This window comes from Balearica regulorum, chromosome 1 (assembly GCF_011004875.1).
Source record: "Balearica regulorum gibbericeps isolate bBalReg1 chromosome 1, bBalReg1.pri, whole genome shotgun sequence".
Lineage (NCBI taxonomy): Eukaryota > Metazoa > Chordata > Aves > Gruiformes > Gruidae > Balearica > Balearica regulorum.
This window is the reverse complement of record NC_046184.1, coordinates 39,077,965-39,101,905: the sequence shown is the minus strand read 5'-3', so window position 1 is coordinate 39,101,905 and position 23,941 is coordinate 39,077,965. Positions and strand designations below refer to the sequence as shown.

The window sequence follows — 23,941 nt, the reverse complement described above, 5'->3', positions numbered from 1 at the left end:
CTATTCAGCACAGTATTCAGATCAATGAAGCGTAAGCATATCCTTTAGCACTTTCCCAAACCAGTCTTATAATAATTTTTAACCAAGATGAGATTTGGGGCCTGATACAGACTTGAGCAGAAAGAAAATCTTTGCCTTGAAGAACATACAAGTAACTTTATTTTAAAGGAATGGAAGAAACAATTAGTTCATTTTAGAAAATTACATTTGTTCTTGACAGTTTTCACAAGGGACTGAACAGCAGCATTCAGCATTTTCAAGCAAAGAAACACTGGAAGTACTGGGGTGTGAAAACAACTATTGCTCAAAACCTGTTATTTTTAAGGAGAAACGAGAAATTTACAAGCATACGCTTGCTACTAAAATAGCTGTCCTTAGAATTCCTCATTTGCTCTAAAGTAGAGGATAATTAGTTTGTCTTCTGCCTGGTCTTACACAAACGTGGGAAGAATTCCCCTGCTGTCTCTCCAGCTGATTCACTAGTCTTAATATTTATGCCAAATTACTAACCAAAAGTTCACAGATACTGTCAGACAGATGATCAAGCCAGGGTTGAGAGCACTTTTAATCTGAACCGTATTTTTTCTAGGCAGCTAAGGAAAACACATTCCCTGTGCACTTAAGGTTGCTGAAATGAAATCAGAAAATGACAGTTGTGTGCTGTGGCATGAGGCAATGAAATCTGTGCTGCAACCGCAGAAGTGCTTCCTAATGAGAAAACCAGGACATGCAACACAGACGCTAGCATATTTTGAGCTTCTGTTAAGGTATCACTCTGATATGGCAGAAGCATGTTTTTGTAAATTCAATAACTTGTTCCCAAGGAGTAGCCAGCTGGACACCAGATTCACCTTTGGATAGTATTTTGAAATTTGCAGCTCTGAAACTCATAAAACATAAGAACAAGAGCTCTCAGGGATTGGTTCTGCTGAGTTCACTGCTCTTCTGATTCCATTTTGACTCACGTTCAATAAATGGTCCATTTTATTTCATCATTGCAGTTTGACTGTGCACATTTATTTGCAGAGCAATTTGGGCTCACACTATCAAATTTGATCAATCTCATAGAAAGCATTACCACACAATTGCAATTCAGAGCAAAGATGTTTACAACATTTAAGCACAGTGAAGATATACGGGATATCGACATTAATTCCCTTCCTAGTTTGATATCTCAAAAGCACCAGGAATTAAATCATCAAGAGTACTTAACGAGCCTATCATACCTACAGGGAATTCCTTCAGGTCAAGTTTGAAGCACACTGTAGTAGCAGTTTCCTGAAGGTTGCCCTGATCCTCTATATGAACAGCAGTTACTGAAAAAAAAGAAAATCTGACCCCAAGAGCTGCTACATGACACATCTCAGAAGAAGCAGATCTAGTTAATAAGATGTGTCGGAGGTTCAGCACAGACAGTGTTGCAAAACTGCATAAATGAGAAATGCACAATGAAGCAGCAGAGTAACTGTACAGACTACAAGCACTCAAGCTAGAAAATTCCAGGTAAAAACATTTCTTCTGTGGCACTGGTTGAACAGCAAAGAACAACATATCTGGACAAACCAGTAGCAGACAATACTAACACACAGACAATGAGAAAGAAAGAGCATAGAGGAGAAAACAACCTTTAAGAATTTCTTAACCCAAATACTCATTGTCACAGTTCACATCTTGAATTATTTTTTTTTTCACTTGTGACTTGTCCTGTTTGCGGAGTTAACTATTTTCTGCCCTTCCTAAGCACTGCTTGTTTCAATAAATGTACTGGGGAATTGTTCAAACTTCAGTTAGTTGCTTTCTATCAGGGCTTGGAAAAAACCCAAACATTTATCCACTCACAACAGGGACTAAGGGGTTCTTTTTCCTAAAAGCATGTTTGCAAACACATTCCAAAGTGTAAACTATGTAGCTCTGCTTCCTGCACCTTCAGGCAGCCTCATGGTTTCTCTTGCTGCTCACAGGTTGGCTTTTTTTTCCAAGCAGCAGGATGAAATCACCAGCATTATCCCAGCTTCACCCCAAATCAAAGTGACCGGTTTTGCCAGTTTCAGTCAGCTGCTGCTGAGGAATGCAAATGCAGATGTAGACAGTAGTACTGGCTTTCTTTGTGGAAGAAAAGACACAGGCTCTGTTCCAAAAGCCGTGGGGGAGAAGAGACCTCACTTTTCTTTCAAAAACCCCAACAGGAGTTTCAGAGTTATCAGACACATCACAACCACAAAGTCAATACGAAAAATGGACTTTCCCCATCTCAGGGTACTTCCTGCACAAGAATTGCCACCTCTTCTTCTATTTCCAACCTGGATAAGGGTTGGATTTTCACCAGCCCCTTGCTCTGCCTATCTACTTCTGGCTACCTGGTGTCTGAGATATTGCTGTCAAGTTCAGGCTTGCACTGCTTACAAGCTCCACAGGCTTCACCAGTGACGGTGTAAGTTCCCTGAACCACAACTAATGGGCTTGGGAAGCTACAAAGGACTACACCTGCCTTAGTCTAGTACCAAACTGTTCATGGTACACAGAAGCTCCATCAGCCTTTCATCCGAAACCATAAGTCTGAGAGGTTTATAACGTGTCTCCCTTTTGCTTCTGCAGATGGGCCTGTAAATTCCAGAATCAATAACCTACACAGCTAACAACCTGCATGCACCTATGCAGCTTACTTACATATTTTACTGCCTGTGCTCAGATGCATCTACACCTTCTAAGATTTACATATTTTTACAGGGTACATCTTCAAAAACTTATTGAGGTACAGACTTCTCCATAAGACATACTGAAGTAACAGGTAAGCTTGAACTCAAAGAACTAATCTTCCTGAATCTTCTGGCAACATCAATTACAAAGCAGCAAGTGTTACAATGTGTTTTTTTCCTCTCAGTAGTTTTTCCTAACTTCAAAATCGCAGCTACAATTTTGATTTAACTTTGGTTTGCTCAGTTTGTCAAAGTTGATGGTTATGCCAAAAACATTCACCTAACCTTTGAAGTAGAGACACCAGGCAAAACAAAAAAACCCACACTAATTTTTGGGGGGTGGAAGTGTTTGGGGTTTGGATTTTTTTGTTTTGTTTTCACAAGTGGGTTTAGGGATAGAAGTAGAACAGTTTCACAGAATCTGTGAAAGGATTGAAAGGGACCTCTGGAGATCATCTACTCCATACCCCCTGCTAAAGCAGGATCACCTACAGCAGGTTGCACAGGATCGCACCCAGGCAGGTTTTGAACATCTCTAGAGAAGGAGACTCCACAACCTCTCTGGGTAGACTGTTCCAGTGCTCTGTCACCCACAAAGTGAAACAGTTTCTCCTCATACTCAGGTTGAAACATCTGTGTTCCGGTTTGTGCCTGTTGTCCCTTGTCCTTGTCATTGGGCACCATTGAAAAGAGTCTGGCCCCATCCTCTTGACATCCACCCTTTACATATTTATAAGCATTGATGAGATCCCTTCTCAGTCCTCTCTTCTTCAGGCTAAACAGACCCAGCTCTCTCAGCCTTTCCTCATACGAGAGATGGTCCAGTTCCCTCATCATCCTCGTAGCCCTCCGCTGGACTCTCTCCAGTAGTTCCCTGTCTTTCTTCAACTGGGGAGCCCAGAACTGGACACAGAACTCCAGATGTGGCCTCACCAGGGCAGAGTAGTGGGGGAGGAGAACCTCCTTCGATCTGCTGGCCACGGTCTTCTTAATGCACCCCAGGATACCAATGGCCTTCTTGGCCATGAGGGCATATTGCCGGCTCATGGAGAGCTTGTTGTCTACCAGTTTACTATACTTAGACTACAGACCTGTAACAACATAGAAGCAGCATAAAACTGAGTCCACCCTGCTAACAAGAAGGCAAATGGTTTAACAACTTCTTTCCTTTTAACTCAGCCAATGCAATGGTGTGTTTCAAGACCTTCTACAAGACTATGACTATAGGATTAAACACCACATGAGCACATACCTCTTTTCAACTTCACCTTCCAAAAGCATCAAGACATCATGTAGTTGTATCATATTCTTCATATTCATGGCTTTGTAAAAGTCACTTGGTGTGATATTAGCACCCTATAAAACTATCCAAGACAGACACACGCTTCAGCTATATATTACCATTTTATTTTGAGCAAAACTCCAGAAAAAAAGATTTTGCTGTCAATCAGAATCTAAAAAGGTTTATGAAATGAATCTGAATAATAAAGCAATCATGATGGCCTGCTGAAATACTGCACAGGAATAAGATGTCTTTATCTGCTGTTACTTTGCATAGATGAGGACTGGGGAGAAACAGTGTTCCAAAGTGGTACCTTAATTAAACAACAAATGCTACACTACATACTCCTTTCTTTAGAGCATTTCTGGGCATGCCAGTTTCAGCCCTACTGTGCCTAACATGCTAGAGCCATACAGTATCAGGTGTAGCATGCTTCACTGCCTATTTTGTGGACTACGGCCTGAGCAAATGTACAAAAGGCCTTTTTTTCCTTGATAAATGAATTCAACAGCATTCCTCTGTTCAGAACTAAAATTAGCTGCTAATTAGTACGATAACAATAATGCAGGATTATCATAATGGTTTTATTATAAGTATGGATTTTATACACTGAAAAAGACTAAGCCTTTGTCCTAAAGAGCTTGTGCCTCAACAAGAGCTGTAGAAAAAACACACCATTTGGATTTTTTGCTGCTGTCATATCTGGTCCATATAAGCTTATTTTTTGAAAAGTTAACTTTGACTTTATATAGCAAATATTTTCACAGACAGAACTATGCCTCAAGATCTGATGCTGATTCATAATTTTTTTTCTTCCCGTCATGACTGTGCAGGCAGTGAGTCTGAATCCTTCTGGGACACCCTGAATGTATTATGCATGTTGAAACCAGAAAGAACAGTCAATGCACACTAAATCGAACCCTTCAGGTAAGCTGAAGGGTACACATACAAGAGACGTGCCCAGATGTACTCCAGTCCCTACAGCATAGCCACCAACTGTTGGAGCCCAATTTTCAGAGCCACGCCATTAAAATAGCTTCATATTCCCCCTAGACACAAGTTTTATGTAGAAAAAGAAGAAACATCCAAAGAAATCAAGAAATAACAAAGTCCAGGTCATGACTATATAGTTTTTTCCACTCAAACGTAACAGCATTTCTGTGGCAATTTATTACATGAAACCACCACGACAGGAAGGTATTTTCTTTGGTTTTATCTGCTTTAAAGCAGCTGCCCACAATAAAAATTTGCAGCATGTGACCCACCAGATCTTCATGTTAACAGAGTCCAGAATCTCTGTTCCATTATAATGTAAATTAATTTCAAAAAATTTTTACATTTAAAATTTTTAAGATTAAGACTGAATGACTGATGTATCGACATTATCCCTGGTGGCAAAAGAAAACAGGCTTGCTGTAGGGAAACCTTAGAAAGGGCTTGAAGAGGGAGGGCACTGAATCATGCACTCTAAATGGGGTGCTGTTACAGTACTAGACAGGAGGAGAAAAAGATTAAGACTGCTTTTCCGCAAGAGAAACAGGAAGAGTGCAGAATGCAGGGATACGTGCCACATAAGAAAGAACAGAGGTGGAAGTAGGCAGAAGACAGAGACAAGAGTCTGGAAGAGGGACTCACAGATGGGTGGGGATTTACATGAGCTGAGCAGCAGGCAAGCAAGATAATCTCTACTGCGGCATGTCAAGTGGATGTAAGAACACCATAATGAAACAGGAGAGAGTGAATAGAAAAAGGTTCTGATCATCAAGGCAAGAACTTAAGGCTTCAAAAGAGAAAGCAATGATTTTGGAGAGGAAAATGAAGAGGGCAAGGGGCTGGAAATAAGTTCACGTTCACCATGAGCCAAAAAGATAGTCAGGAATGGAAGCAGACACGAGTAAGCCTAGGATGAAGCCACATTTTTTTAGGAAAATAAACAAAACCTTTCACTGATACAATACACAACAGCCTGCTTAGCAACAAAGGTTGCTGTGATTGCAGAGACTGCAGCCAAAACCTCTGCTGTTTTACGAAGCCTGTATAAAACAGCATCTGCCCCCCTTCTACCCATGCTCTCTCATGCTATTGTATTCTACCAAACAATGAAACTTCACTTCAAAGTAGGAGACAACAGTTTCACTAGAGGCTAGATCACACAACTCACTACTGCAAGAAATATGACAGGTAGTGAATTTCTTCTCTGTCTGAATTAAAAGAAAAACTTTTTAGCTTAAATGAAAAACTATCTTCAATCTCAGTCTCTCTTCACAACTAGTGTATATACATATATAATGCATATGCTTACATCCAGCCACTGGCAAGTTCAACCACTTAAGCAAACCATACCTTCTGAAACACAAAGAGAAATACCCTCAACTTTTAGCCATTACAGAAGTCACACAGATACAACAGAGATGAAAACAGAATAAACAAATGAACACAAAAAAGGAAAATGGTTTAAGAAAAATAATATGTTCCATTTTAAATAGATCTGATTGGAGAAAGTAGTGAGACGCAAAACCAATGGTTTCAATCAGCCAGTGCCAGCTGAGGTCAGCACGCCTAAAGCTTATAGAAAGATCACATAACAGATATAGCCTGGGTTTTGGGCTTTTTTAGGTTAAAATCCAGCATTCTGATGTCACATCTGATCCTTACCGCAAAAAGTTATGCTAGCCAACCACAAAATAACCACCTACAAAATTCAGAAAGGCAGTCTGAGGTATTTCTGTAATAGTACCCAGGGCTCAATAAATACTGTAGAGTAGGCTCTGTATCACAAAGGAAAGGCAGACTTTGCAACAGTCAGAATCTAGAGGGACATGAAACACAGCAATATAATGTTTGATCATCCCTGTGTGCTTCCATAAGTATTTCTTTTCTCTGTGTGTGTATATATATACACACATGCATATATGCTATATATAAACATATGCATACATACACAACAATAATGTACAAAAATACTTGAAATACAAAACCTTAATGCTTGAACACCCCTTGCATGTTTTCATAAAGATTTCATCTTTATATATGTATGTATATATGCATGGACACTATATATAATATATACATACACATAAATCTATGTTTAAAAATACCAAAGTTCTCTACTTCCAAAACTAGCAAGTAGTCCCAGATAATAGCTGGACCACTGCACTTTGTCAAATCCTAAATTAAGCCCGGGCTCTGTTACATGTGGGCCCCTGTTATTTGTGGGCTCATCCGTATGTGCAGTTTCATGATGGGTGTCCAGGCTGTTTGTACTATGTTCCTTCTTTTCTGTTTTCATAAAAAACCTAAGCTGCTGCCCCAACTCTAAAATCAACCAGCACTTAAACTGACATACAAATGCGAAAAAATTGACCTTTGATACTATTGAACAATTCAGATATATACCCTAGCTATATAAATATACAAGGATGTTGATCTCAAGTATGCAGCTCCACCTTGAATTTGCAGAATATTCATCATTCCTTTAGAGAATATCCTACATATACCATTGGGGGTTTTTCAATTTAAGCCAATTCTTTCTATAAATGGATTTGAGTAAGATGCTTTTACCCCTGAAGCTACACAGAAAGTCACAGAAACACTAATATCTAAATGCATAGTTTCACCTTCCACTAGCCCATAATCACATTACCATTTAAAGCTCTACCATATGTTTACGAAGATAGTATGTGAGCATCCATGAAGAACTCATTAATTCTGAGAAAAGTATGCCATCAATGCCTTTGAGGGTCAGTATGAAATCTTTCATAATTTAAAAGGAAATGTATGCAATAAAAATTTCAGATATTTAGTATTAACATGACAGCATATAGACCCCTCTCTACTCCGTCACGCCTTCAGGACAGAGATACCTTCTCTCATCCATATATAGTGGCATACTTGGGAAGTTTCATTCCTGGTAGATTAACTAGGAGGAGGAGATAATGTGAGATATCACAGAACCGGAAAATAACATCCTTTTCATGCCATCAGTGCTTATTTCTTTAGGTAAACTACTGCAGCAATAAAGTCGGATTCATCCGATCATTGTGCCTGAGTACAGTCATAGCTATTTGTAGGGAAAACAGCTATCAGCCTGAGCTAATCGGACATACAAGGGGAGAACAGCCTTCATTTTTCACCACAGTTCATGCGACCTTTTAATCACAGTGACTAACCTCATTGCCAAAATAATGTCATCTCAAAAAATGCATTTACCAGAACAGCTCCTCTATGCGAGTGTGGAAGATCGAATTTGTCACTGAAAATGAGACACAAAACCAGATTGAAGGAGCGCTGGGGAGGGAGGGGGAGGGAGAAAGCTGCTTCTCAGTGCAGTCACAGGGTCCCAGCCTCACAACAAACATGCACGTTTGATCGGAGTCTGCAGAAATTAAATCCACTGTACTTAAGGACCAAACACGTCGTTAGGCTGGACGGGGCGCCCGCGGCGGCGAGGCCCTTGTCCTCTCCCGCCCTGGGGTGTCCGTGAGGGCTCAGGCCAGCCGCGGGGGACACCCGGCGAAAGGAGAGCGATGGCGGCGCGGCCAGCCCCCGAGGCCGAACGCCCCTTTCCGTCCCACCACCCCACCCCCCCACGCCGGCTCCCCGCCCCGTGCCCGGGCTCACCGTGTGGGAGGCGTTGCTGGCCCTGAGCGGCGGCAATGCGAGGGGCGACGGCGGGCCGGTCCCAGCTCCTGCCCGGGAGACCCCGGCTCCTGTGCCCGGGGAAGACTGCAGCGGGCGGCCGCTGTCCCCTGCCCTGCCTGCGGAGAGCAGAGGGGTGAGCGCGGAGGGCAGCGGCGGCCTCTCAGGCAGCGCGGCCGTCGGGGCGGCGGCGGCCCCGGCGCTTCGCCGGCACCGCCGCCCGTCTTGCTTCAGGCAGAAGCCATTAAAAGCTAATCACCGCCGCGGCGCACACACGCACCTATCCGGATAATAGCGCGGGCGGGCCGTGCTCGCCCGGATAAACCCTTCATCCGAGATTAACCCGCCACCGGCAGAACAAGCCGACTCTGCCCCGCACACGCCTCGGGGCTGGACGGCCGCCCGACCCGCCCCGAGCCGTCTGGCCCGGCGAAATCCCGGCGCCGCGGGGGACCCGGCAGGAGTTCACAAGTCTGCAGCGGCAAGAGGAGACGAGCACCGCTGCCCCCTGTCAAACGCGGCCGCTCCGGCAAACGCAGCGATTCCCAATTTTTCTTGGGTCGTTTTACTAAGCGATTTATCTTCGCCCCCCGCCCCCCGAGGCGAACTCGCCACCCCGCACAACAACAGCACGCCGGAGCCGAACACGCAGCCCCCCGCCGGTTCCCCGGGCTCGGTTGCCCAGGAGGAGGGTGGATCATTGTTCCGACACGCACGGCCCCGCTGCGGCGGCAGCTGCGGGGGCAGCCGCGGGGCGGCCAAGCCTCCTCCCCACCCTCCTCCCCTGCGCCGCGCGGCCCGACGCGGCCCGGCCCAGCGCGGCAGGGGCGGCGCGGGGAGCCCGCAGCTCGGCGCGGTGGCGATCGCGGCGGCCCTCTCCTTACCGGCTGGGTAGGCAGCACCAGCGGCGGCGCTAGCTGAGGGTTTTCTGGTTAACATGGCCGCTGGAGAGGAGGGAGAGGAAAAGGCATGTCAAGGTGGCTCTCCTCCGCTGCTCCTCGGCCTCTCCGGTCGGCGGCTGCCTCTCTTCTCCGATCAGCTACACCCAGACCCAGACACGTCCTCCGCTGCATCCCCCTGGCCCCGGGCTGGCCGGACAGACCCTCCAACGGCCCGCCGTCGCCTCCCGCCGCAGCAGCAGCAGCAGCCGCGCCGCCGCCGCAGCCCCCGGCCCAAGCTCATCACCTCCCCCACCCCCGCCCCGGTCGCCCCGGTCCCCTCACACGGAGGAGGGGGCAGCAGAAGGCGGCCGGACAGGGCCCTCCTCCTCGCGCGGCGGAACAGGGACAAACAGCGTACTGGAGGGACAGTCCCCGCCCCGTCGGCCACCTCCCCTCCCTCCCTCCCTCCCTCTGTGCCACCGCCTCCTTTCCCCTTCCCTACCGCTCCGCGCCGCGGCGGCGGAGCGACCCGCCGCTCTCCCCGACCGCCCGTACGTTTTCTCAGCGCAGGGTGGGGAGCGCGCCCCGGTCCCGTTACCCCCCCTCCCCGCCCGCCCAACGGCCGCCTCCCGTGCATTGCCCGCCCAACGGCCGCCAGGGCGGGGGCGCGCGGGCCGTTGGTCACCCCCGGGGGTCAGAGCCATCTTGGCGGCCGGCAGGCAGCCTGCGCCTCTCCTCGGCCCCCCGCCCGGCCCCTCGCCCCGACTGCGCCGGTGTGTGCGGCGGGGAGGGACATTGGCGTCGGTGGGAATCGGGGGGGCAGGGCTTTGGGGGGGGGCTGGGAGAGAGAAGTCGGTGGGGTCACCAGCTCCTCGGGCAGCGGGGGTCACTTGTATCAAATTGGAAGGACAAAGATGGCACCGAGGGAGGAAGGATAAGTAACTTGAAATGTATAATGGGATGAAAACTTAAAAAATGGCAGTGAGGGAAAAAAGCTTTTGGGATTGCCCTGGAGTCATAAGTGCCTCAAGCTACAATGAGGGAAATGAGAGTGCGGGGGGGGCGTTGTTTGCCTTATTTTCCAAATTGTACAACGTGCTTTGTGAAGTACAATGCTTTGAATTCCTGGTTTGTCAGTTTGAACGTCATTAGAGCCAAAAATAGATATCTGAACATTTACTCAGCTTGGGACAGCATTAAAATGAACTCTCCTACCTACGCTCAACCCTTTTTGAAGTCTATACAGACCATGCCTATTTTCCTTTTTGAAACAGCTGGTAGATATGTAGACAGATCACTCTGCATCCCCTTCCACAGAAGAAGACAGAAAAATAAATCTCCCCTTTTCCTATGCCTAAGCAAAAATACAACAATAAAAAAAAATCCATCCCTGCTGCCAAAGACTTTGCCTCTTCCAGTGCCACAGATACATGCATAAACAAAGACATTTCCTGTACTGGTACAAAGAAATAAACAATTTCCCTAACCTCTCCTGTCAGGCAGAGAAAACAATCATACCTTCTCCCACCCACACCCACCTAATCTTTTCCCTTCACTGTTCCAGAAAGAAAGCTTTGTCTTCCTCAGTATCCCCCCAGATGTCTACAGGCACTCCCAGTGTCCCTTCCCCTTGGCTGCCAGGTGTACAAATGCTGTTTTCTGGTTACTCTCAGTATTTTCCCATCATTTTCACGAGTTGCGTATGCACATGGAAAGCATGAGAATAACAAACCCTGTGATAATATTAGTGTTCTTTGCGAGATACCTTAAATCTTTAAGAAATGGTCAAGAAAAAGATACTTGTCTAGTTAGTCTAAGGAGGCGAAGGGGGAAGAAGCCTGTTCACAAACTAGATAAGAAAAACTGAAGTTGATATCAATTATCTTTTCATAGAGTTTGCAGGAGTTCTTACTTCCTCTTAAATGATGTGTCCTCTGACTGTCAAAGTCACAACTAAACATGGAGATAAGAGAACTCGTTAAGTGTCCTGTTTCACTTTTCCAGGCAGGTATACCATTCCCAATATGCCTTCCACAGTTTGTTCAGTCCTGGACCACCATGAAAAACTATGCGAAAAACAGAGTTAGTCTATCACATCGTAAACAATCTTTTAATTAAGTCAGTGGAAACACGTTCCATTGGTACCTGTCCAGGTGTTCCCTTTCTAAAACTGTGCTCCTTGTAAGCTTTCAGCATTAGTCTTTAAGCCTCAGAGTGGGCTTGGGCCTGCCTAGTTGCTTCTCTTTCTCTCTCTCCACCTCTTTCTCCATCTGCAAACCATCCTGGCAGCTGCTGTCAAGGATAGTACCTGATGGAGTCTGAAGTGGAACTCAAGATGAGGGCAAGCTCATCTTGATTCCTTCTGAATGCAAGACAAGAAACGTCAATTTAAACGTCTCTTTTATGCAGGATTTAGGTTGACAGAGGGGAGGGACGTGCTAATATAATTGTAAAATACCTTGGCTGCAAATAGCAGTGCCTTTAACAGCCTTCTTCAAAATCATAGTCACAAATCTACAAAGAGAAGGCGAAAGCAAAGTCTAAACACTCAAAGACAAAGCAAAGATTAATTCTTTCATGCCAAGTGTTGTGCTCAGGAATCTGAACTATGTCTCACTGAGAGGCCACAAAACTTTCTTCTTTCTGATACTGGCCAGCTGAACATATCGACACTTTCCAGTACTACGCAAGATGAGCTCAACAGACTTTAGTTCCCAGGACAGCAATACGTATTAGGCACCTGACTGGAGAAAGTGTACAGTGCTCAGAAATTAAAGCAAAATTAATCAGGGTTTTCTTGATCATTCTTCCTGCTCCCTCAGCTTTTATTACCCAGAAGTGTGAACTAACCTGTAATGACAGAAGATTAGTCTTCCCTTTCTTGCAAACAAATCCACTGAGTCTTCACGAGTGTCAGACTGCTTGCAAGGGGCTTGTAAGGTAGTGTCATCAAAGCACTTGTTTTTAAGAGAAATATCTGAAAATTTTCTTTCCAGATGGGTACCCAAACAGGCCCGCAGACTGGAAGGTGCCAGCTCAGTGGGACACAGGCAGTTCCAGTTCTGCACCACAATGGCCACCTAAGGAAGGAGGTGAAGAGATCAGCAGTTGGAGATGCAGGTGGGATCAGAAAGCTTCTTGCTGCAGCCGTTTTGAAGAGGCTTAGGTTGGGCTGTTACAGGTATCATCCTCCTGTGATAAACTGTATAAAGTGCTCTAAAACAAAAATTAGCAACTATTTGGTAAAAATAAAGTGGTTAAATCACAATCATTGAATGAGAAAATTAAAATTCATTAAAAGCAGAATAATCTAGAATAAAACATGTCATCTGTAAAACCTTGTCGAAAAGTATGCCTGCCCACATAGTACATTAAAATGCATTATTGAAGATAATATGCTAGTACAGTGAGGAGAGATACAGAGCATGCCGTATTTCTCGAGCCATTCAGTCAGGGCCCTTGTGACCAAGACAGATATTAATTCCAAGCAGACCGTGAGGGGTTGCTGAGGTCTGTTTTGCCAGGCTGCCTGTTAGAGCACTGTACCTCCTTAGCATCGCTGTGAAATCTCCCATGCCAGTCCTCTTACCTCTCCAAGATGGATGCTGATTAGGGTTTAATTATATGGGGCTTTGGTATGTAGTTGTAGGGCAAGAGAGGCTGGCTGGTCAGTCACACAGCATCTCTGCCATTCTGGTATTAGCAAACGCTTATGTGGTCAGAGACCAGGGAATTCCTGAGAAGCCATGCGTGTCCAAAACTGCAGTGATGACTTTGGGGGCTCCCACAGTGACGGGTGCAGTGGGTGCTCAGCACTTTGCTATGCTCTGATTGTTCTCACTGGGCACAGCAAACTGTTTTGGCTGTAGATAAATATGAGGCTGCTCAAACATACAATGGGGATGGACGATGTGACACTTATGGACATGGTTTAGGGGTGGACTTGGTAGTGTTAGGTTCATGGTTGGATTTGATGATCTTAAGAGTTTATTCCAACCTAAATGATTCTATGATTCTATGAAAAGGAGAGGTAAGACAAGCCTAGAACAAAGAAACTAAAAATGTGGTTTTCTGCCACCTTTTAATCATCCTCTCATACTAAGCAGAATTTGCATAAGAAAGAGAATCTATACTCACTCTCAACATATTTTAAAATGTTCTAGGACCTAAGGCATGTAAAAATATATGATTTTTCCCATTGTTTTTGTGAAGCAGGCCTTAGATGCTGAGCTGGAGACATTAAAACACTTAGGATGTGTCTTACATTCAATTAAACGTAGGTCCAAGCCTGTTGTCTCAGCCACTAATCCCTATTTTAAAAGTAAACCCTTAAGCCCAGTAAGTGGTTGCCTCAGGAGAGCCTGAACACAGTCAGCACCAGGTTCTCATTAATTTGTTGTGGATAATTTAGGCATGAGCAGGACTGTGTGCACTACGATGTGGTCTTTCAGCAAATTGTGCTGAGAACAGTATAGGCACTTAAATACAGCAACCTGCAGATGCTAGCATTGCAGATGGAAAGCACACAGGTTAGGGCTCAACTAGCTCTCAGACTTGCACTTCGCTGTGTGGTACACACATAAGGTTTGCAACTCCACCCTCTCTCTACTCTCCCCAGAAAAAAAAAAATCACAGCAAAGCATCACCTATAGCTTAGGATAAAATTGTATTTCAATACAATTATAAAAAATGAGATTATGTATTCAGAGCAAGAGTGTGGAGAATTACTGCCACAGATCAGTTTGCTAGTACATATTCAGACTGACATGAGGACATATGAAGCTAAACTGGCTTGCCAGCTTCAGATGTTTGTTGGCCTTTACTCCGGTGTGTGTTCTGTTGAGGCTAAACTTTATTCTGTGTTCAAGGGTTTGCTCTTTCTGCTGTTTAAGAACACATAAGTCACCACTTCTATTACAGTATTAAGACACAACAAAGGATGTTTTAGTGGTCAGTGAGTACAACCTGAAAAGATACTCCAAGATCCTATGAGTCTGCCAACATACGAGTAATTTTTTATTCTTATGCTGTTACAGCTATTTTGTGAGAGATTATATCGCAATATATTTGTATTTTAGTGCTGGCAAATTGCATATTAAGGAAAATGCTTTCCCTTTTCGCCAGACCATGCCAATGTTTTCTATATCATTTCTGGATTCTTATAGCATTAATATTTATTAGAACATCAGACTCACTGCTTTGTGTAAACTCCCACCACATGTAATGGGAGGAGAAATGTTCCTGTTTTCCTCTCTCATACAGCAGAAGCAATCCTGATGGAGTCAGTGAAGTAGCATTAATATGAAACTAATCTCAGGGAAAAAGCCTAATGGTGGCTAATTCTTTTCAGCTGCTGGCACACCCTTCTTTATGTTCTCAGAAAAAAGTGAACCTCTGGAACGAGAAAAGAAGGAAATGATGCATGTGTCATTGGCCCTTCTTCTTCTGTGGACCCTTCCCACCTCATCTGTGAAGCTCCTCCATTCCCCCAGCTATGCAAACAAGGGAGACATGATAATTGCAAATACATCATTTAAAACTACTGGCTCTCATGTCACTTGAATGTTAGTCTTTCCTAAAAAAGCCCTGTAAAATAACTGTTACTGCAAGTTTAGTATGCAAATGATAGTTAGGATTTCTACCAAACCGTATCAGAGAGAAACTGCAAACTTGTTAAACCTCGTGTCATTCTTGGAATTCAGTTTCCTTTTCTAACCACCTTGAAAATCAGTATAGAAACTCGGTGTAATCTTTCTTGCACTCATTGTGTGGGCTACTCAGTTTCAAAACCAGCTGTTCACACACAGGGTTAGTCCCAGCTGTTGAAACCCTAGTAACCTTTGCTTGTCCAATTCCACATGTGAAACTGCGAGAGATTCAACTTTAAAGGGTTTATGGGAATCAGTTACTCTACACAGCAGCATTTCACAGAGGCTGGGATTTAATTCTGTCAGGTGCTGAGTTTCATCTCCCCTGAGTCAGGGAGTCCAGTATCTCACAGGGTGCACCAAAATTGAGAAATTACATATCTCACTCACTTGTGATAAAGCTCATTAAAATCATTAAATTCACTGCTCTACAAAAGTACAAAAGTGAGACATAATTAAAAGATAATGGGTCAGAGGAACTCAGAATCCAGAAAAATCTCCAACCAAGTTCTTTTCCTCACCCAGGCTTTCTCTGGGCAGAATTTATTAATAATAAAGGAAAATGAATCATTAAGATTAAATGCCAGGGCCTGAGTGTTATATTATTAACCAGTATAATCTACTGTCGGGATTTACATAGTGACTTTTGAGTTAAACCATGAGCCACCTGCTGAAGAGCAAATTTAAGGCTACATGCTAGGAAAGAGCTTTCTCATTAAAATATAATCAAGGTTTGTTAGAGCAACAAAAAAAGAACCAACCTGATGTACTAAATTCAACTGAGCTCTGCTCAAAGTGGAGACTGAAGGTATCAGACAGCTGTGGAGAGTTCTTCAGCTCCCCATTTCGCAGGGTGTAACCCTACATGGACTTACCTTGGGAAACACAGACTACATCTGTTGAATGCACATGAGAAGAGGAGTCGCTGGCCTTGTTTCCTAAGGATGGTATGCACAACATGCGCAGTACTTTTTCTTCAGTAATGAGCCTCCCTTACCCTTCTCCATTTATCTCAGGAGTGTAAAAAGTATTTTAAGGAGGCATAGTCAGACTGATATTTGAGTAACAAGAAGGGATGTGCAGGCATATATTTAGACTGGGGAGGGAAAGTTAAGAGTGATCTCCCTAATGCCCCCTTCATTACCTTACTACTGGTTCTTTGGTGTGGAAGTACCCTAAGCTGCCCAGCCTCTCATTTCGATTGCTGCGTGAATGCTTGGTGGGTGTGTGCGTGTTCAGATGTGAAGAGGGGGAGAAGAAAAATAGGAAATACATGATGTGAAAATGAAACAGAGGCTTTAATTCACTATCTTCATTTGTAATCTCCTTCCAAAGGAATAAATGTGCACATTAACACACAAACAGTTCACAATCAATTCAGAAAATTGCAACATACAATCACTGTATAATTTGGAAAATTAAATAAACAAAGGAGAATTCCTGCAGATGTTCTACAAATAGAGAAAAAAAGGAGGCGCAAGGGAACACTTCAGTATGTGTGCTACTTTATTAGTAAAACTAATCCCACTGATTTCAAAAGGACCACTCACACACAGTTCCACCTGTGACTAGGATCCAGGCTTGAAATTATAGAACAAATTATTTGCTTAGCTCTGATTTTAATTTGCAGAAAGGCAGAGGTTGCTAACTACAGGTAACTCCCTATAAACACATTGAGTTTTGTGTGAAATGGGTAACATTAAACGTTTGGGGCTAGGTCTAATAAGTGCCCAGCTCATAAAAGGAAATCCCACGTGTAGAAAAGATAGGTGCTAATGCTCATTCCAGCGCTTGGAAAAGTGTGCTGCAAAGCGGTGTGAAGGCAGACAGGCAAACCACAGGTGACTGGAATACCCCAGAGACTTCACCCTGCATGAGCTGGCCAGCTCAAGAACATCTTCTGGGGATGTTGTCTGCATATTCTTTCAAGAAAAAGAGTTACTGTCGTCACAGAGTCTCCTTCTGTACAATAAACTAATGGCAAAAGCACTCATTTGGGAAAGTTCAGTACCTTTGACCTTGAGCCTCTGAAGGTGTGCAACAAACTACAGTCTGCTGAATCTGGAAACAGGAAGTCATGACTCACTGGGCCACAGAGACAATGAGTTACAGAAGAGAAATTAAAGAAGGAAAAGACTATTGCTGTGAGGTTAGACTTGAGAAGTGTTTTTTGAATGTTGCCGGCAGCACAGTCATATTCTATCTCCCCAGTCATGCAATGTGCAAAGTTTTTGTCAGTATTTGGAATCAGAATGAGTATTTTCAAATAGAGTTTGACTTCAGTTTGTAAAGGCTAATGATCTATTTCTGTAAACAGAAAACACACTGAAAACCACGTAAGAGGCAGGAAAGGAAGACAATATAGGGTAGGAAAGATAACGTAAAAATTATGGAAAGCCACATAGAAAGAGTAAAGAGGATGAAGCTAAGAAGCAAAACATAATCATCTTTTATTTTCTGGCATTAGCTTCCTGGTAGTGTGACCTTTCACTTTTTCTGTCTCTCCATTCAGTGCTACTTCAACTTGTACTCTCGCATTTGAAGTCAACTTTTTGTCCCTTAATTCTTGTCTTTGCTCTCCTAGCATTGGCTTTCAGTCAATGGCAAGGCTGCAGATGGACCACAGCCCTGCACTGCCACACTGTCCATCTCCCAACAAATCGTGCCATCCCAGGGCTGCTCCCTTACAGGAATCAGCGTGGGTGAAGATTGGAGTCCTGCTCTCCACAGGGCATCAGCTAGGAGAAAGGAGATCTGGAAGTGTGAGAGGATGACTGGGCAGGATCAGTGGGTTTAAGAGTGCTGAGCAACATTTCAGGGACTTCCCTCAATGGAAATAGCTCACTGCTTCCGCAGCTTCTTTCCTGAAGGCTCTGTGCTCATCCTACCCCTACAGCTGTAGAATTTGTGGCTGGGCCACGTACCCATGAGAGTGGCTGCAGCGTAAGGAAGCAAAGGGGAACGGGCGCCCAGCTAACAGCAGCCTATTGGTGAGGGAATTGGGGCCCTGATAGGTAAATAAAAAACCCCAAATTTTCTAAGGAACTGCCTTCCTGAAAGCTCATTAGTTTCAGATAATCAATTTTTGCTAAATATGTATTTTATTCTATCCCATTTTCCATTTATTTCTAGGCCCTTCCCTCCTCCTCAACTTGATAGATTTATCTAGTCAGCAATTGCAGGGGCCAGTGCTTCCCATATGCCAAGGTCCTCCTGTTCCTCTGCTATGCTTGTTATTGTCATGGAGGACTATAAAATGAATGGTAACCTGACAGCCAGGTGTTTGTGGTTGCAATGACATCTTCACAATTAGCTTTCTGGATAAGATTTTCACCTTGCACTTAAATTGCTCAGTAAGACATACCAAGCTTCTTGTCGCTGCGATAACCTGTATAGCATGATGGGCTTCACATTCCTGAGAAATACTTTCTTGCAAGGTGACAAAAATCAGAGCTTCTGAACCTTATGGCACCTCAAAAGGGCATGGTCAAAGGGATGAATTCCTTAACCACTGGATACATAAAGATTCATTCAGGTAGCAAGAAGATGTGAAAAGAAATGTGTGTCTTCTCCTGAAGTTTTAATGGGGTGCCAGACTGGCAACTGTAGCAAAATTGAAGTTTCAAGAATATGTACTAAATGGTCTGTTTCTGAGAGGTAACACAGGCCGTGTGTGATGTGAGGTTAGAGCACAGGTCTAACTAAGACATCTTCAGTACTTGAGGAGTGCCAGTGCCAAAAAGACAGTTATGGCATTTTTTCCAAAGCAAATGCTCTTCTCTGTCTTTTTAATGAAGTAAGTCAGTATAAATATGTGCCACTAACTTTTTTTTTTTTTGAGGTGAAAGTCTGTATTGGCAAAGTGCCAGAACCACAGGAAGCAAACCAGAGGACCGGAGGCACAGAAGCTGATAAGAATGGAGCACACTTCTTCCAAGGATAGCTGATATTTTTTAAAAATAATTTTCCTCTTTTGGCTTTTAGCCGAAGTTGTAATTGCTGCTTCCAAGACTTAAAGTAGAAATTCTGCACTGCTCCACAGCTTTTCCCAAATACTGTAAGAATACAAAATCTTTTGGTCCATTTTCTGGAGTTTTCTCATGGCATTCAGTTCAAAAGAGTTTTCTCTTTTCAGGCTGAAAGTTGGAGTGCAAAGAAGTATGCATAGAGGAAAAGAATTGCTTCATAGATGTATATTTTATTTTTTAAATGGAAAGATAAATGATCAAAACATGTTGATCTCTTGAGAAGATAAGGCTTCTGAGTCAATATTCAGCTACCATAGCATTAGTTGTACTGTAACAACATCAGTGGAATATAACAGATCCCACATGCTTACTTCTAGGGAGCTAATAGCCGTGGAGAGGAACTTGTTTGACAAGAAGGCCATTCAGAGTGACCATCAACATCAGACATAACACCTGACTGCTTCATGCTCTTTACAGAGAGAGCCATAAAAGTTTACAAGTTTGCTATGCAGATTAGCATGGACAGAGAAAGAAACTCCCTCAATTTATTTTGACCTATCATCATGAAAATTTAAACACATTCTTTGCTACCGTGGAGCAAAATCCTCCAAAATCTACATGAAAGGGTAACTGGAGGATCAACAGAATATCTCAGCCATGAAATATGACAATCTTTGAACACGCCTCCAGTTGAGAAGAAGCATTTGCTTGGGAAACAAACCCAAAAGTTAACCACAAGGAGGCCTTTTCATGTCCTATCTTCCCCAAGCACTGTGATGTGAAGTCTTTGAAATGACAGTAGCTGCAAAAGACAGGGTCTCAGGCAGAGAACATACCCTAGGGACATGCTGTGGTTCCAGCAGCTGTGAGGAAGACATCAACTTACAAAACAGCACCTAATGCAGCATGTCTGCCATGAGCATCACATCGAAGAAGGCAAAGATAATTCCAGAAAAGCCAGCCATCTACAGTCAATACACTTGCCAGTAACTCGTGTAAGAATGTCTGTCTGTTGCATAAATGCTGTTCACATGACTCACTGATTAAAACAAAATTACTTTGGCCATTCGTCTATAAGTATAAAGCATCCCGAAATCAGGTGCCTCACTAAACTCTGAACATGACATGGTTGTTCTCAAATACTGCCCTTTCTTCTGAGTGTTATATATTTTAACCAGAAAGTAACACTGAGGTCCAGTTTTAAGAGCAGATTTAGAATATGACAACTTCTACTTTTGAAAGTAGATTGCTTTAGACACCTCTGGGCCTTGCTCTAAATATAATTCACCCATGCAGTATGCTTGTCAGCTTAGGCCAGACATGTCACAGAAGGGTTGGTTGGTTTGGTTTGTTTTTTTTTTTCACCTAGATGTAAGCAGACCTTAATGTAGAAACTTGAAAAACAGCCAGACTACTGTCATCTTCAGTTGAGAGGAAGAAACAGAAGCACTATGCTTAAGCCCTTCTTTCCCATATGGCTCATAAAATGTCAAAACTGCCATTTTCTTCTTCTGAAGTGATTTTGAGGGTAATTTCCATTTTGATACAGATCCCAGGGAAGTACACGGAACATCCTGACGTTACTTTTTTCATAGCAGAAGAAAGACCTGGTATGAGACTGACTCATAAGTACCAGACATTATGGCAAACATGGAATTCTGTGTGCCCCGAATGGGAATGCTCAGTACCAGCACAGTCCTGGTATATCTTTAAACAAATGTGCTCTTCATCCAGCTCTCATTAGGAAACACAACTTTGCTGTGCTGCTCCCAGTGATTTTGCACAAGATCAACAAAATTACATTTCTAAAATCTGCATCTTTAAAATCTGTTTCAAACTAGTGATTTGATATCCACTTCTTAATCATTGGTTCATAGTGCATATAGTCTATGCTTGCAAAAAAATTAGCTTTGTATCTTTAAGGGTTGCATGTTTCCTTTGAGAATGACACTAATTTCAGCAGGGCCCTCGGCAAAAATAACACGAGTGTTGCAAGCCTCCATGGTGCTCCTTCCTCAGCAGTGCTGTGGAGAGAGCATCTTTGCACATCTGTGGCAAGCTCTAAACTTTCCTCCTGCCTACAACTGTCTGTGACTTTGCCCCCTCAGGCTGTCATTGCCCCATCTTTTCATTTTTGAGGCTTTGCAGGCTTTAGTGCTGTTATAGACAGTGCAGGAAGCCAGGAGCAGGGGAAAGGATGTGGTAAGGAGAAGGATGTGTTGAGATTGAGAGGGAAACTAGGGAATTCAGTATTTGCCATGGCCTGCCAGTATCACAGTGTGGATGGGGAGGTGTGGACTGAAGAGATAGATGGACATGTTGTGGAGCAGAGCTCTGGGAGGAGGGGGGTCTTTGTGGATAAACAGACTGTGTACTACAGTTAAGGTTTCTTACTTACTTACTATTACTTTAGTAATACAAAGGAATCTTTGTCAGTTCCTGCAGACTTTTTCACAACATATGTGGTACCCTTTTCATATGCAATATGAAAGAATCTGGCAGGCACAAACAACTTCTTCAAAAAACAATTATGACCTTGGCTGCAGAAGAATGGATTGATGTCCTAAACACTACAAGCTGTGAGAATGGGCTGGTGAGACTCATTCTCACTTTTGATGCGAAGGAAATGAACTATTTGGATCTCCGGGAATCTCCAGTCATACACGAGTGACACACAAAGTTGACAGTTCTGTTTGGTAATTCAGATCTTTCTGTAGGTTTTGTCTTTCTAGCCCATCTGTCAAAAAGATGCAAAACCCACACATCTAACAAGATGGTGAAGTGGGAGCACTTATAGATGTAGACAAGAATTAGTCAAGTCTGTGCTACCTGGTGACTCTGGTCTCCCTTTGTTACCATTTCTTTCACCTTGCAAGCTTTCCTAATCAATGCTCTTTTATCAGAGTCTTGTCCTTGTTCTGTATTTGAAGATCAGCTAAGATATCCTTAGTGTAACCAATCTGTCAGCCGGATCTAGATTAACCGTTCTATTTTCAGCCCACAGGCATTTTTCTTGCTAGACAGCTGAAGAGCAGCTTCTGAATCTAGACTGCCTCTTCAAAGTTCACCTTGCACAACATCTCAACTGCAAGCGAGAGAAAAGGATATGAGAAAATGCAGCTATTGTCAGAAATGGAGACAACTGCAAAAGTGGGTCATGAGAGTATTCTACAGCAGAATCTCTAAATCTAGGAAATGGGTCAAAATGTAAATTATTTCAGAACTCTCAGCATCTACCTGGGACAAGTGCCCATCTGCACACTGATTTCAAAGCTGTTTCAACATGCAGATTCATAGATTTTAAGTTCAGATGGCTCTACAGTCATCACCTGGTCTGAAGTCCAATATAATACAGGCCTTAGGACTCAGTAAAGAAAAATCCTTCTTTAGATCACACATCAGTACTTGAAATAGAGCATATCTTAAAAAACAAAAAAAAATCAATCATATTTCCAGTGGCGGAGAATTCATCATAAGCCCTGTGTGTTGAACTTCAGTGACTGTCCCCATTGTTACAACACTTTGATTTTATTTCTGGTCTGAACTTGTCTAGCTTCAACTTCCAGCAATTAGTTCTTGTCTGAAGGGTTTTGTGTCTGATTTGAGTGTGCTCTCTTACCAAATTTAATCTCCCCATCTAGATTATCAAAGGCTCAGGCTCCCCCCAGCATTCACATTGCATATCTTTTGTGTGTGGTCAGTAGATAGAAAGTAAGGTTTATGATGTATATATTCAATAAAAATAATAAATATTTCAAGATCAATTAATAAAATATTGCAGAATATATGTATTTTTTCAGAATGGACATTAACAGTCCTCACTCCTAGACCGCACAGGTCAGATTTTGCTTGCTGCCTGCAATTTGTATTGTAATTGCTACTGTGTAGAACAACCTGACATTCTTCCCCTTGATTGCAAAAATCAGGTTGTTTTGGTTCTTGAGAAAAATGACACATGCAAAAAAAAAAAAAAAAGGCAAAAACACCAACCCAAAAACCCTCATTAAATTTGACCGACTGCTAGATTATATTTTACAATCCATAGCAGAAAATAAATATGTAACTCAGAAAGTAACAACAGAGACACAAATCTTGCCTCCAAGAGCTATTAGCCATTTATTTCTGAGCATAACCTCATTTATTTTTGTAACCCTTACCTCAATTTCAAAAGAAATGTATGATATAATAGCTAATTTCATCCTGATACCAAAGCTAACTTGTCTTACATGTAGCATCACGTAGCTGGTAAAGACTGTTTTATTTGGATAGAGCTATGGTAAAAGTGCTTATAATATTCTGCATATGTACAAGGTGTTTTCCCTGCAACTTAGAATCAACTGATTCCATTCTGTGCTTCACATTTTTTCAGGTCTGATCTTACTCCAGTTCACTCTGTCAGGGATACTATGCTAGTCTTTCTAATGACAGCAGCATTGGAGGTTTTAGGCACTACATTAAAATACTCACAGGTGAGAGGAGAAGCACTTTGCAGCCTCTGTCAGAGACCAAAACAGCTACATAAAATCCAAGGCAGAGCAAAACCAAGCCCAGTAGGATTATTTGTGTAACTATGTTAATAGAATTGGATCTTCTGAAATGCCTTTGGATTCTTTTGGATTGAGTTATACTCAGGTAAACTTAAGTGACCAGTATGGATTGTTTTGTTTTTTCTTTCTGGATGATTCCAAAATACTTTTGACAGTGCAATAGTAAATTAAAAAGTGAGTAAATTCACTTGTTTGATGCTCAGGGCTGAACAGTGAAAAATACATTAATTCTATATTGCCTAGGTTGAGTTTAGATGTATTTTTCTTTAAATCAGTTTACC

At 43.0% G+C, this 23,941-nt stretch overlaps 1 protein-coding gene and 1 long non-coding RNA gene across 6 annotated transcripts in view; one reads left to right on the top strand and one right to left on the bottom strand.

The window, feature by feature from the left end:
• DYRK2 (dual specificity tyrosine phosphorylation regulated kinase 2) overlaps positions 1 to 10,077 on the bottom strand; it is a 16,438-nt gene extending 6,361 nt beyond the window's left edge. Inside the window, exons 1-3 of one of the 4 annotated variants that reach the window (XM_075746137.1) lie at positions 10,000 to 10,077; positions 9,501 to 9,560; positions 8,599 to 8,735 (exon numbers count right to left, since the gene is read on the bottom strand). In XM_075746137.1, coding sequence (XP_075602252.1) covers positions 8,599 to 8,735; positions 9,501 to 9,555 — 192 coding nt within the window. In that variant the 5' untranslated portion in view covers positions 9,556 to 9,560; positions 10,000 to 10,077. Of the gene's footprint in view, positions 1 to 1,226; positions 1,317 to 8,598; positions 8,737 to 9,500; positions 9,812 to 9,839; positions 9,859 to 9,999 lie in introns of those variants that run through there. The other 3 variants (XM_075746147.1, XM_075746165.1, XM_075746156.1) reach the window with 3 other exon arrangements.
• On the top strand, positions 9,977 to 23,941 carry LOC142600582 (uncharacterized). 2 transcript variants are annotated; one of them, XR_012834143.1, is made up of 4 exons: positions 9,977 to 10,048; positions 11,506 to 11,615; positions 12,494 to 12,678; positions 18,987 to 23,941. It is a non-coding gene; the product is annotated as an uncharacterized LOC142600582 (long non-coding RNA). The 2 variants fall into 2 exon arrangements; XR_012834144.1 differs by lacking the exon at positions 9,977 to 10,048 and adding an exon at positions 10,099 to 10,270 and having other exon boundaries at positions 18,987 to 19,846.